The following is a 15149-nucleotide window of genomic DNA, read 5'->3' on the forward strand; positions in this document are numbered from 1 at the left end:
CATGTTCATGTATCCTCATAATTTAATCAAATGAATTTGTGCTGAATCCCTCCAAGACCAGTATATCTTTGAGTTTTGGTGTGCAAGATTGAAAGCAGTACTCCAGATGGAATATGTCAGTGCATATTATAGCCACTCCATCATGTCATCACCCAGATTCCAACTTCTCTAAGATAAAGACCAACTGTTCATTAGCTTTTTGACTGTAACTGTGCACCAGGTTTTACTGTTTCCTCTACTTTTGTCATTTAATTCTCCAAAACACTCAACACTTAGCTCTTACTATTAATTTTCTGACTCTTCTTTCTCGCAACTATTGATATCCATTAAACATAGTTTTTTTTCATTTACTATGTGTTTTCTTTTTGTAGCTTCCTACTTCTAACCAGACAACCTTCTGTGTTTCCTAGCTAATTGTCATTTTCACATTGTTGAACATAAATACATTGACTGAATGAGCATAGCATGATGAACCTAATCCCTAAATAATGGATCAGTTATCCTATCATTTTAACTTCATAATGCAATGAGTCCCACAATAAATCTCCTTTCACATTTAAAATTATATTTACAATGATCATTAGCTGCATCTAGTGGTGGAAAAGTAGCATTACATTCTCTTCACTCTTCGATGTACCATATGTACTCGTGTATAGGTCAATCTCATGTATAAGTAGACCTCCTATTTTGGCCAAAAATTCTTGTATTTTCCGTGTATCGCATGTATAAGTTAACCCAAGTACTTTACAGTTACAGATCAACAATTATGAGTTAGTGTGTAGCACTTCACTCTAGCTTTCCAGTCTGCTGGCCATACCATTCCATCCAGTCACCAGCCGTCATGCTCCACAACAGGTTTTCAGAATTACTGTAATGGTACGACAGTACAGGGTGACTGCTGTATCTGTGGAGTCGATTTCCCCTGTTTCAGTTATCCGCGGTTTACAGTGGCCTGAACATATTACAGGGAATGTTCCAGAGCCAGGGACCAGGGGGCTGCTGGGAAGGTAAATTTCCCATTTAAATGAATGTGTTCACACCTATCCATGGTAGATCTTGGTAGTGTCATGTATTCCCGTGGGTTTACTGTACCTACCATAGCAGGCAGAATGGGGACTGTTATTTTGTAGATAAGTATTCAATAATGGCCATAATTTGTTTTCCTTTAGTTGTTTATTATTTTAGAAAGAGATCTGGCTCTTGTTTGTCCATTTTTTTGACTCACACCAAGCATGAACTTCATCCCCTCAAACAATACCTTGTGTATTAATTAACACCCTAATTTCAGCTTAAAAAAACCGTCTTCAAAATTTGACCTGTCACTGAGCATATATGGTATTTATGAAGATTAAGTACTTACAATAATTAGTTTCTCTTGAGACCAGTTTAAATTGACCATTTTAGGAAGGTTTCTCTCACTGCTCAAATATCTTTTCAGATTTTCTGCACTGCAGCTGTTGTTGCATTGAAAAACAAGAATTGCAATGACATTTACAACACTGTCAATTCACATTCTTCATCGGAACCCTGCAAGCAATGGAATACTGAAGCTGGAATCCTTTCTGAGAGAAGCCGCATTGATATTAATTACAATCCATACAATTCTGCAATGGATCTTGACAGGGTAATAATTGCTAATTATCTTGCTTTACTCATTTCTTGGTATTCTTCATTAAAATGAATACTAGTCTGTTTCAAAAATATAACATTTGGAAAAAGGTGATACCTCCTTACTGTCCAATGATGCTTGTTGATAAGGTGGGCTATGAATGTCATGTGAAAATAGGATCAGGCTTAACCTCAACAGTAAGTAGCCCATCAATGTTGAAGAAGGAAGAATGATTATTTGGATATTTGAATGATCATTGAAGGGCTGTTGCTCCCATGGAAAAATCGCAAGAGAAAAAGAGAAAATTGGTTGCTGTTAATGGTGTCACATTTTAGAGCTTGTTCATGTAAAAATAGTAAAGCTAATTCATCAGTGTTTACGCAGCAAAATTAAAAGATAACTAATTTTGAAAGAAATTATTACAAAATTATGAGGTCTTCCAGATACAAATACAACTATGCAAAATTTAGCTTCTTAATCTGTCTGCAACCTTTGACCTTATTAAACTGCACCATTGTTCAGTTGAATTGGAGCACACTCAGCTGGTTTTAATTCTTTCTGTCTAATCCTAGCTAGTGCATCACCCGCAACAACTTCTCTTCTCAACCATGTATCATTACATTAGACTTTCCCTGTGGATTTAACCTTGCCCCTTCCCCATTTCTCATCTACAGGTTGTCCCTTGATGAGAGCAAAAGCACCCCAGTTCCCAAATGTATGTTGATGGCATCCTGCTTTATCTCACCACCACAACAGACCATCTCAACCTGAACGCTGTCTCTAACTTGTTAATCACTTGTTCGACACAGGCTTCAATGAGTTAAAAAGTGTGGCGCTGGAAAAGCACAGCGGTCAGGCAGCATCCGAGGAACAGGAGAGTTGATGTTTCGAGCATCACCCCTTCATCAGCACATGCTTGAAACCTCGAATCTCTTGCTTCTCGAATGCTGCCTGACGGGCTATGCTTTTTCCAGTGCCACTTTTTGACTCTGATCTCCATCATCTGCAGTCTTCATTTTCTCACAGGTTTGGATGAGCAGAGGTCTCCTGCAATTAAGTATTGGGAAGAGAGAACGTGTTCTCATTATTTGTCATAGAGTCTGTGACAAACTCTGTTTTCTAGCTATTGACTCTGCCCTTCTATTTGGAAACTGTCTGAGAATGAGCCAAAATACTTAAAAGCATGGTGTATTTGACCACAAAATGATCTTCTGTCCATATATTCCCACCATTAGTACTTATACTGCCCTAATGTTGCCTGACGCTGCCATTTTCTATTGCTGAAATCCTCAGCTCTACATTTATTGCCATGAGTTTGATTATTTTAATGTCCTTCTGACCAGGTACCTGTGGTCTACTCTTCATACATTGGGGGTCAACCAGAATTCTGTTACCTGTGTCTTGATTTGCACAAAGCCCTGTTCACCCATCACCCCTAAACCTATTGACTCATGTCCTTATTCTCCCATTCAAACAAGGTGTCAAACTTAAAATTCTCATTCCTGTTCTCGATTCCCTGTGAGATCTCTTTGCACTTCTGGATCTGGCTTCTTGAGAATCTCTCATGTTAGTTTTTCTGTAATTGGTGCTTCTGTCTTTATCTGCTAAGGCCTTAAGCTCTGGAATTCCTTTAATGCTCTCTCCAACGTTGCCACCTCTCTTTGCTCCTTTCAGATGTTCCTTAATATCTGTATCTTTGTCATCTGAGCTAATATCACCTTTTTGGTTTGATATGAAATTTTGTTTTGTGATGCTTCTGTGAAGCAGCTTGGGACTCCGATTTTACGTTCACAGGCTCTATGGAAATTCAAGACAATCTTATAAATTAAAGTTCCTGAGTTACAGTACAAAACATGGCAGTGTGATCATGGAATCATTGTGTGTTTTATATGATGCTTTATCCTTGTGCATATTCATGTCTTTTAATGCCACGTCAGTTTTTTAAAATTCTGTGAGAACATGGCAGTCAGAGGAAAAGCGAATTATAGTTTCTTGCTTGTCTTATTTGAGCAGGTTGCCAATACAATGGATTCCCTGCTTAATGCTTGCAGAATGCCGGATTCCCTGCTTAATGTTCAGCTAGTAGCTTGGTGGGACACGAGCATCATGTAAATGAAAGGGAAGCACCACATTAGTTCATGGCCCTTCTCAATTACCCTTGGTGATCATGAAACACCCCACACCCAGAACCCAGAGTGTGCTATGTTTTAGCCCTTGGTGCTTTGTTGCACAGAGAAATGTGCTATGTTCATTTGCAGAATGATGAAGTAAATATTTCTTTTTGATATTAGGAACTAATGTCAAGTCTCAGTTAGTCATTTAATATCACTTTGTATATTTCTACCATATAGATTGTTGCTGCTCGTCAAAGGGCTCGCTATTTACGATTAGCTCGACCACCGACACTTGCACAACTTAAAGAAGCCAGAGACCGTATGAGAAAAGAAAGCCTCATTCAGCAGACATTACAGTATTTCACCTTTCCTTTAAATTTTGATACATGAATAAAAATCATATTTGTTTAATTATCTGGAGTTACTGTTTATTTATCGCTCTCAGGTGGTCTTTTTGCTTTTTTTTTCAAAGTACCTTTTTTTTCCCCTATTGCAGAGAGTTTGTACTTTATATTGTCATGCTGATTCTTCTGCTGTTGATAACATTTGGCAAATTTTCCAAAGATGAATATTACCTCAACCAAGCCATTCGGGCAGAGTTTACAAGGTATGGAAATCCAGGCTATTTTTGATGTTATATTGTAAAATGTAAGTAAGTTTTATAAATTAGTTGTTTCCAACTTAAAATAAAAATACAATAGAAATTGGAAAACTAAAATAAAAACAAAACTGAGTGGAAGCATCCAGCAGTCAGGTAGCATCTGTGGAGAGAGAAACATATTTAATTTCAGGCCAATGATTTTTTTCAAAAGGAATTGATGTAACCGGTAAGAATTTTTTTTTAATGACAAACTGGTAGTTTTAATTGTAATTTTTCTGTTGGTGTTAGCTTTTAGATTGATCTGTTTCTGAGGAAAGGTCCTCTTGACCTCAAAGGTTAACTGTATTTATCTCCACAGCTGCTGCCTGACTTGCAGAGATTTGTTTCTCTTTCATGTGTATTTATTTCAGCTTTACGTGGTCAAATTCCAGGACCAAGACCGTAGCTCTATTTTGATTGGATTTGATTTACTATTGTCACCTGTACTGAGATACAGTGAAAGGTATTGTATTATGTGCTAACTAGACAAATCATACCTTACCTAAGTACATCAGGGTAATGGAACAAAGCACATATTACAGTGTTATAGCTACAGGAAGAGTGCAGAGAAAGCTCAACTCTTAATACATGAGAGGTCCATTCAAAAATCTGATAACGGCAGGCATGATGTTCTTAAATCTGTTGGAGTGTGTTTTCAAACTTTTGTATCTTCTGTTCAATAGAAGAGGGTGGAAGAGAGTATAACTCGGTGAGAGGGGCTTTTGATTATGTTGGCTGCTTTCGCGAAGCAGCGGGAAATATAGAGGGAGTCAATGGAAGGAAGGCTGCATTTGCAACTTGCTGTAATTTCTTGTGATCTTGGGCAGAGTAGTTTAATGATAGCCAAATCATTTTTGGTCCATTTTCATTCACACAAGAATCGCCTTCTCCATAGATTCATTAATTAGAAAATATTTCTGGTAGCTACCTACCTAAGTCACTGGGGGAGAAGATTTTGTTTGATTGCTTTGCTTTTTGAGGGACAAACAGTGCTGCCTGGTCCTAGGAAACCAATTTCTATGTAGTGGTGCTATGCAAATTATTTTCTCCCCTACACTGTAGCATTACAAATGTAACTGGACTTTTTGGTATCAGAGACTTACAGAAATGCAGCAAAAAGGACTTTATCTCTTCCTTTCTCTCATATACCTCTGAATGAACTTTGTAAATAATGAAGTGTATTCAAATAAATTCAGAAGGAAAACATGACGGGCACTTTGTTCAAGGCAAGTTTCACAACATCAGTGAGATAAATAACTCTAGTTTTTGCTTGTCTGGCAAACAGCTGAAACTTTGTTGTATCATGTCATGAGCTTTTAGTGATTTTTTTCATAGCACTGGATTTAAAATGTTCACTAAATAAAACTTAACTGTTACATTTCTTGAAATCTTCTGTTGTTGAAAAGGTCATACCGAACCTTTTATTTTGGAAATTGGTTACTGCTCTGTATGCATCACTGGCCATCCCTGTTTATTTCCCATTCCTCGTGGTGCTGAAGAAGGTGGTGAGCTTCTGGTTATGTGACAGAGGTATTTCCATATTTCTGTGACAAATATAGGAACATAGCAGCAGCACCTGGCCTTTCAAACCTGTTCTAACATTGAGTAAGATCATGGCTGATCTGGTTGTATCTCGACTCCCCATAGACTTTGGTTTCCTTGTCTGTTAGAAGCCTATACAACACAACCTTAAATACATCTTAAAGACCCAACCTCCAACACCTTTTGGGGAAGAACATGCCACAATATGACGACTCTTTGAGAGAAAAAAAATCTTCCATCTTTCTCTTAAAAGCGATCCCTGTCATTGTCAGACAATGCTCCCCTGCACCATCATCACCGCCATAAGAGGAAATATCCACCCTCTCCCATCTCCTCAAAATCTTATATGTTTCACAGCGTTCTCTTCTCATTCTTCTGGACTCCAATTTACGTAGACTAAAATTTTTCAACCTTCCTTCATAAGATAGCGCTATCAAAGATGGAGTTTCTAGATTTTGATTCCAAACCGAGTGGTAACTAAGGTACAATGAGAAATCCCAAGCAAGAATGTTGTGCAACAAGGAGAGAAACTTTGAGGTAATGGCATTCCTGTGCAGCTCTTGGTCTTGTTCTTCCAGGTAATGTAGCTTCTGAATTTGGAAAATGCTGCTTTAAAAAGTTACAGCAAAGATACTCCAATAAGTAGATTGTGCACACTGCAGTCATTATGCTTCAGTAATGGAGTAGGGAATAGATGTTAAAGCCAGGGGGTGACATGCCAATCAAGTGCCATGCTGGAACCTCTTTGGTCTAGGCAAGTGGAAAATATTCCATCATGTTTCTGATTTGTGCATTCTGGGTGATTCATGGGGAGGCTTTGGGAGTCTGGAGATCACATTCCTGCACCATTTACTTACACACATTTATTTACAATCAGGCAAAAAAACCCACAATATTTTCTAAGGAAATATTACTTCTAAAAAACAATTTATCCTTGCTAATTTATCATTGATTTTCATATTCAGGAATCAGAAAAATTCTTTCATCAATATTAAAACAGTTGATGACTGGTGGAATTGGAGCTTCGGTGCCTTGTTACATGGTCTGTACTGGGACACGTGGTATAACAATGCTGCAGCAAAAAGTCAGGTAACACAGTCAGCAACATGCAATAAATTGACTTCAGCCTTTCTGATTAAATCATTTCCCATGGTAGAATATGTTTCCTGCTGCAGAGTCAGTCCTGTCATGTGTATTTAATTGTTTTCTTCATTTCAAGTTGGTTCATTTGGGCCTTTGAAAAACTGAAACAACTGTAGTAAGAGGTTCGACCTTATTAGCTACAATCCAGCTGCTAATTATGTAATTTTTGGAATGTATTTGACTGCATTAACAGTTGGATTTTGCAATTGACTTCAGAACCTCATTATAACAAAATGGGGAAAAAAAACCCTGAGGTACTTTTCCTGATTGGTGTGTGTGAACACGTGTATGTTGAGTCCGAATAGAGTAATCCTTGTGTGCGATTTTTCTGTTATAGTTAAATAGCTTGGTCACTTTGTATGCAGGTATGGAATCCACATTATAAGAGCCGATAGCACTGGAGAGGGTGCAGAGAGGATGTTACCTGGACTGGAGAGTTTCATTTATGAAGGGTGACTGGACAGGCTGGGGTTTTTTCTTTAGAGCAGATGAAATTGAGAGGAGATATGATGGAGATGCATTAAATTATAATGGGCATAGAAAGAGTAGGCAGGAAGAAACTTCTCCCCTTGATGAAGGGCTCAGTGACTGGGGAGGTAAAGGGCAGAAGGTTTAGAGGAAATGTGAGGTTTAGAGGGGTTGTAAGATGTTTTCATCCAGAGGGTGGAGTGAATCTAGAATTCATCTCCTATAAAGGTTGCAGTGGCAGAAACTTGTAATTTTAAGAAGTATTTAAATATACAATTGCAGTGTCACGCTATAGAAGGCTCTGAATCAAATGCTGGGAAATGGGATTAAAATAATTAAGTGGTTGTTTTTGACAGGTGTGGTTGCAATGGGCCAAAGGACCTTTTTCTGTCCTGTAGATTTCTATCACTCTTTGACCTTGCTCCAGCATGAGTAACCAACTTCTTCAAATGTATCGTTTTTCAGAGCAGTAACATACAGGCTGTATTGTTTCATAATCATGATTTCTGATATTTATTATGTCACGCAACCTTTGTTGGAAGATAGTTCAAAGCTAATTGAATGTTAAGACTTATTGCAAGAGGAATTGAATGGAAGAGTAGGGAGGTTATACTTTAATTATATAGACCATTGGTGAGACTATGTCTGGAGTAATGTAAAAGGATGTTAATGGTTTGGAATCAGTTCAGAGAAGATTTACTAAATGAATAACTTAAATGAGCAGATTGGCTTGTGAGGAAAGGTGAGACAGGCTTGGCCTTAACCATTAGAAATGGCAGAGGTGACTTAGTTGAAACATAAAAGATTCTGGGGAGACTTGACCAGTTGGGTAGCAAAAGCTATTTGATATTAAGAGACGAGGATTTGTTTTCTTTCTGAGGGTTCTCAGAACTTTGGAGTTCTCTTCCTCAAAGGGCAGTGGATACAGAATCTTTTTTAAATATTTTAAGGTAGAGGTACATAGATTCTGGATTAGCAAGGGTATGAAAGATTACCGAGGATATGCAGAAATGTAGAGTTGAATCAGAGTAAAATCAGATCAGTCATGATCTTATTGAATGGCTCAAGAGGCTGTGTGGTCTATTCCTGTTCTTTGTACATTTCTAATTACAGTTTCATTTACAACTTATAGGCTGGTCCTCTTCACGGAAAATGCTATTTGATTGGTGTTCCAACACTCAGGAAAATCCAAGTCGACACTAACTCCATTTGTAACGTAAGTGGTTTCGGGTGCTATTGAGTGCTAATGGCTTCTATAAAAGCTAAAACAGATCACAAACAGCGCTAACCTCAATGTAATCATCACAAAATGGTAGTAAAGTAAATATAAATGCATAAAAATTAAGCAATCATCATTCTGCTCAACATACAAGAAAAATAGATGTCCTCCACAATGTGTAAGGTCTGGATTCCTCATCACATAACTGACTGGTTTGGATTTTTGAGTCAACGATGAAGGAAAAACATTTCCAGTGATCTTGAAGCTGCCCCCAATGACCTAATGATCTCAATTGCATGGAATTTTCTTTTCCTTGCAGCAGTTTGAACCTGGCACCAGGTCAAGCTAATCTGTAGATGTTATCAACTGTAAGGTTTGTCATCAATCTTCTCACAGGGATCAAACTAGGAAGTTGAAAGGTCTTTGGGTGAAATTTCCTACAATTTTTCTACGTGTGATCCCAAGTGTCACAGGTGACAATGCACATGCCACTCAATATCAAGATAATTCACCTGATCTGCTGCCACTCAGGCCCATTAACATTGTGATGGACAGTGAGTTTATTGCCTCACATACCTCGACCATGGTAGTCTGGGTTGCCTGAAACTGTCAGCCATTCAGGATTGGCTGTTTCTGGATCCCAAAGTCCACTGGTCAAAGTTTGTTCATCAAGGATTCAGCGGTGATGAGTGTTTTTGTTTTACTTCATTGTGTAGGGGTGGGGGAGTTGGGGAGGGTTCACAGGGAGAAGGGAAAGTCAGAGGTTTGGAGCAAGGACAGGATGGTAGCTTTCAAAGGCCACAATCCCTTGCTCTGGACCCATGACTCTGCTTGCCCCCATATTGGTATAATTGGAGGACTTCCCGAACAAGTGACCTTTCTCACTGGAGGAGGTGGTGATGAGTGGAAAATCACTCAACACCAGGTTATAGTCCAACAGGTCCATCCATCACCTGATGAAGGAGCGACGCTCTGAAAGCTAGTGTGATGAATGGAAGCAAATTAATGGACTTAGTTGCTGGTGAATTGAAAAAGTTTGGAGAAGGTGAGGACTGCAGATGCTGGAGAGTCAGACTTGATAAAGTGTGGTGCTGGAAATGCACAGCAGGTCAGGCAGCATCCAAGGAGCAGGAGCGTCAATGTTTCGGGTAGGACCTTTATTCAGGCCTGGGGAGGGGAAAGGGTGCTGCGACATAAATAGGGGGAGGTGAATGGGGCTAGGGGAATGGTAAGTGGGATGGCGATAGGTGAGCAATGATAGGAGGTGATGGTGATACGTTGGTGGGAAGTGTGTTGCGGATAGGTGGGAAGGAAGATGGACAGGTAGGTCAGGTCAAGAAGGCGGATCTGAGTTGGAAGGTTGGATCTGGGATGGGGTGGGGAGAGGGGAGATTTGAAAATTTAGTGAATTTAATGTTCATGCCATGTGGTTGTTAGCTTCCAAGGCCCATAGTTGCCCATAGACCTTCTGTCCCAGTAAATAACTTCTGAAGGGGCAAGAGGGGGAAAATCTCTCTCCAGGACCGCTCACCCATTATTTCCCCTTCTTGCCATCTCTCTCACCATTCCCATGGAGAGGAAACCATGCCCTTTATCTTCCACTTTGGATTGAAATATTCAGAGTGAGATAATGATTATGATTGGATTAAGACAGAAGCTAAAATATAATGTACAAACTTTAAGAAAACTATCCTCTTAACAATGTCTGATTTTTTTTATCATGTAGAAATTTGTCATTAACCAAATATAGAATTAGCCTTTTATTTTGGTGCAATTATATCATAATTGCTGCTTTCAGTCATTGGAACATTGGTACAAGAATGTGCCATTCAGATCCTCAAGCCTGATCTATCTTCAGATAAGTTCCCTGGCTTCTCTGCCACATAACAGATAAATTATAAACTGCTGCCCATAAAGTTTCAGATGTTGGAACGTATCACAAAAAATGTTTGAAGAAATGCTGTGTCGCCATAGTCTTAACAGACAATAGGGGCTGCTCTCTCACTTGAGAGAGAAGTGACTGGCGATGATTTAACCTGAGGGCCACCAGACCTCAGGTGAGCGAAGAGGTTGAGAAGGAGAGCCCTTGATGGGAATTGAATCCACACTGTTGGCATCACACTGCTCTGCAAACCAATCCTCCAGCCAAATGAGCTAAACTGATCCCTGTTCAAAGAAAAGAGGCACAAACAAAGAGTGAGTTTGATAGTGAGGTACCTCAGAAAGGTAAAATTATAACATAAGATGCCAGAATTTGTTTCCGCCTGATTCAAGAACATGTGGGAAAATCTTGTGAACCCCATCTTGAAAATACCATCCCAAAATCCAAGAAGTTAACTGGGTTGATCAGACTCTGTGTAAGTCATCCATGATGCGACTTCTTCTGAAAATCAGTCTTTCAAAATGAAAAGTGAAAGCTGTTTTGCCTGAGCTTCACTGAGTTCTCAAGGACAAAATTTTCAAAAATAACTTTTATGTCTTTAACTCCGAAAGAAGCTGCTTAACCACCAGCTAAGTGAATCCATATACTTCTGGATCAATTATTTCAATCTTTTAAAGGTTTAGTGGCCTTTTGCATTTTCAATTTCAATTGATATAAATGTGTTAGGCCATTGAGAAGCTGTTGGGTGTTTATGGTCAGAAAATGAAGGGTTATTGGGGGTATGCAAAAATGTAGAGTTGAAGTTAAGATCAGATCACCAGTGATCTCATTGAATGGCACAGCAGGGTTTGAAGGGCTGATTGGTCTTCTCTTATTCCTTGTCTGTTTGTAAGATCTGCCCACAATTCTTGCAAACTGGCATGTAATAGCCAAAGCAACCAGCATTATTGCATTCTCTCTGAAATTCTGGGTCCCTAGGAAGGAATCAGATTTCAGCCTTGTCCAGCAAGAACTCACCATCGACTTATTCAGAAGCAAACAGTATCTCATCCTGCTATCGAGTAAGAAATGCAAGCTGCAGACAACGTGATGTTGGACCATTTAGACTGTCTGTCTCTCACTCACTCATTCACTCACTTTGTGTTGCTCTTTCTCTCTGTCTCTCTCTCTCTCTCTCTCACTTACTCACTCACTCACTCATGCGCACACACAGTTTTCACAGTTCACTAGTTTGCACCACTTGAAACTACACTCTAAATCCTCGTGCGGGGATAAATTTGCACACCTGAGATATTTTCTTATGCCTCTGAGCCTTTATTTCCTTGCACTTCTTTTGGTGTGGCCAGCTTTTCTTGTCATTCCCTAATTGCTTTATGTTTCTGTTGTGATTGGCACAGTGGGGTGTGTTTTTAGGCCATTGCAGAGGGCATTTAAGAGTCAACTAGACTGCTGTGGGTCTAGACTAGACCATGTAAAAATAACAGATTTTCTTCCCGAAAGGACATAAATGAACTGTGAAAGTTTACGTTTTTTGTTTTCTTAATCAACCTGTTCAGATATGCTATGACAGACCTCTGGTTCTAGGTCAGATGGGATTTGACCCTGGGTCCGAGGTAGGGACACTACTATTGCATCAACAAGCCCTTAGAGATATATATTTATTTTAATCAACCTGTTTGGATATGTCATGACATGCCTGTGGCACAGGCAGGAATTAACCACAAGTTTGGGCCAGAGGTAGGGACACTACCAATGCACCACAATAGCCCAGTGTGGGTTTACAATTACTGTGACTAGCTTTCAATTGCTGGTTTGTCAAATACATTTACATTCTACCAGCTGCATGGTGGGACATGTCCCTGTCACCAGAGCAACAGATTATCTGACAATGCTACTCTCTTCCCTCATTCTGCCTTCCTAGATTTCACATCTGTACGCATGTTTCAAACAATCACAGAACAGCTAGCAGAAACTAGTTTTCCTTCTCCCTGGACCATGATCTCCAAGGGCTTCAATAGCATCCAACTCAGACCCACTAACTAACAGCATTTCTACTCATCAGCTTGATATTTTTCTGATCTGGAAAGTTGAGAACCAAACTGTGGTTTAGATGTTTTCTTTTTTAACCTGATCTCTGTATTTTTAGATTCCAGAAGTATTGTCAGGATTTATCCAGCATTGTCAATCTCCATACACCACTGTGATCCACAATCCAGCCCATTCAAACACAACGAAGCATGTAGGAATTGAGCAGTCCAGCCAGTGTGGCCAATTTAATTGCTACAGAGGAACAGGATCTGTGATTAACCTCAGTAGAACTCGGTAAGATAGTCTGATCCTTTCATCGTTTAATACAACAATATTTTAATTCTTGTTGGTATTTTCCATGAAAAACTTTTTTACAACAAATTTAAACAAGGCAAGATGTGCATTAGTTCTTGTCATTTTGCCTTTTGAATGAAAGCCGTGCCTATAAGTGTTGTTTTATAGTATGCTTTTTTTTGAGATCTGTTTATCAGAAATTTGTTCATACATCCCTAACAAAGATAAACCTGACAAAATTTCCACTCCCTCTCCAAAAGGGTGATATTTGGCACAAATGTGAAATGGACTTATTGTGTCCAATTCTGGTCACTGCACTACCAGAGGGATGTGGAGGCTTTAGAGATAGGTACAGGAATGGTTTCCCAGAATGTTGCCTGGTTTGGAGGATATTAGCTATGAGGTGAGGTTGGACAAACCTGGTTTGTTTTCACTTGAATGACCAAGGATGAGGGGTGACCTGATAGAAGTTTGCAAAATTATAAAAGGCATGGATAGAATGAATAGTCAGAGTCTTTTCCCCTGGGTAGAAATGTCAATGAATAGGGGACATAGGTTTAAAGTAAAAAGAGATAAGTTTAAAGAAGATGTGAATGGCACATTTTATTTTCTCTCCAGAAGGTGGTAAGTGCTTGCAATGTGCTGCCAGAGGAAGTGGAGGCAGATACAAGAACGACATTTAAGAGGCATCTTGACAGTTCCATGAACTTTAGGAATAGAGGGATATAACTGCAGAGAGACAGAAGGTTTTTAGTTTAGAAAGGCATCATATGTTGGTGCTGCCTTGGTGGGCCAAAGGGCCTGTTCTTAGTCTGTAGACTTTTTAAAGAATCAAAGAACAAAGAGCAGTATAGAAAATAAAAGCAGAAAGAACTCTGGATGCTGCATTTCTATCAGAAAGATAATAAAATAAAATTCTGGTGCACCAAGTGAGATACTCAAGACAACTAGGAGAATATTCCAAACCAGTCATACAGTCAAAGGATTTATAATACAATTGCTTACGAGTATGGAACTTAAACATTGCTGAAAGGAAACACAGAGTCAAAGTTTTTCACCTTTCACTCATCAGGATTCAGACACAAGAACCAAATTTAGAAAGGGAACATCAATTTGGATGGCATGAAAGAAATAGCTGATGAGCTGGAACATGGTTGGCAGCAGAAACTGCTTAAACTCAGACTAGGCAGATAAACTCTGATTTGAGAGGTTATTGATCTGGGGAATGCAGCAAGAAATAGGGAAGGCTCCATAACCTTCAACGAGAAGGTGCAATATACAGACAAATCCCTTTTGTCTATCAATGCATTTGGTTTCTATCACAGCAAATCAGTGATACTGTGAATCTGACTGATAATCTTAAATTGGCTTCCAGTGTAATTCCTAGCGCAGTCATGATTATTTAGTAAATTCTGTCCATTAGCATAATCACCGTTTAATGCTGATATGGTGTTCTGAAGATTGCAAGTATGGCTGGTAATGCAAAGTTGATGCCCGGACTGCTGTAGCCGGTTAAAAAGGACATTTTATTTGATATGGTATTCCAGTTATTGGGACATATGGCCTATATATCTGGTATCACTGTGGCACTAAAAGTCATATACCTCATTCCTTAATTTTGTGATAGCCAAAACATCTTTTTGATTTGATGAAAGCATCCGATCGTGGGGAATACTGCAAAGTAGGTACAAGAGGTGGGTAGCTTCACCTGTTGTTCAATATTTTGAAGCACCTACCCCTTTGAAAGTGACCTGAGATAGACTGGGTACCTCACAAAGGCAAAGGTGGTGGCTGTAGGCCTTTTCATGTGTTTGTGTGATATACAGCAGGTGATGACTTGATAAGGGTAACAATAATCAAGGATTTATACACCCTACCCGAGCATCAAGCTAACACTGAGCTGATAGCTATTCTAGAGTTTACCAATAAAATTCATCTTGCAGCATGTGGAATGGTGGGAATCCCATGCTAGTCTTGATCAAAACCATGCAATTACCATAGAATGTGAGACTTCTTTTTGGATGCATCTGCTTAGAAATAACTTCGATGTCAAGTCTGAGGATTTGCTATTTATTGTTAATCCCTGATGTGGACAATGAGAGTGTTGCCTTTTACTCCTGGTATCTGAGATGGAGCATGACAGTTTATCACTCTTCATACCAGATCCTATGATAAATGATGAAGACAGATCACTGTTTTCTGTCAATACT

The 15149-nt window shown here is 39.2% G+C and overlaps 1 protein-coding gene across 1 annotated transcript in view; it reads left to right on the forward strand.

Moving 5' to 3' along the window:
- LOC140480584 (polycystin-1-like protein 1) overlaps positions 1-15149 on the forward strand; it is a 296146-nt gene that overhangs the window by 233786 nt on the left and 47211 nt on the right. The window contains exons 52-57 of the mRNA XM_072575633.1: positions 1439-1624; positions 3961-4079; positions 4220-4330; positions 6871-6994; positions 8649-8732; positions 12764-12939. Of these exons, the coding sequence (XP_072431734.1) occupies positions 1439-1624; positions 3961-4079; positions 4220-4330; positions 6871-6994; positions 8649-8732; positions 12764-12939 (800 nt within the window). The remainder of the gene's footprint in view (positions 1-1438; positions 1625-3960; positions 4080-4219; positions 4331-6870; positions 6995-8648; positions 8733-12763; positions 12940-15149) is intronic.

This window comes from Chiloscyllium punctatum, chromosome 8 (genome assembly GCF_047496795.1).
Source record: "Chiloscyllium punctatum isolate Juve2018m chromosome 8, sChiPun1.3, whole genome shotgun sequence".
In the NCBI taxonomy this organism is placed as follows: Eukaryota; Metazoa; Chordata; class Chondrichthyes; order Orectolobiformes; family Hemiscylliidae; genus Chiloscyllium; species Chiloscyllium punctatum.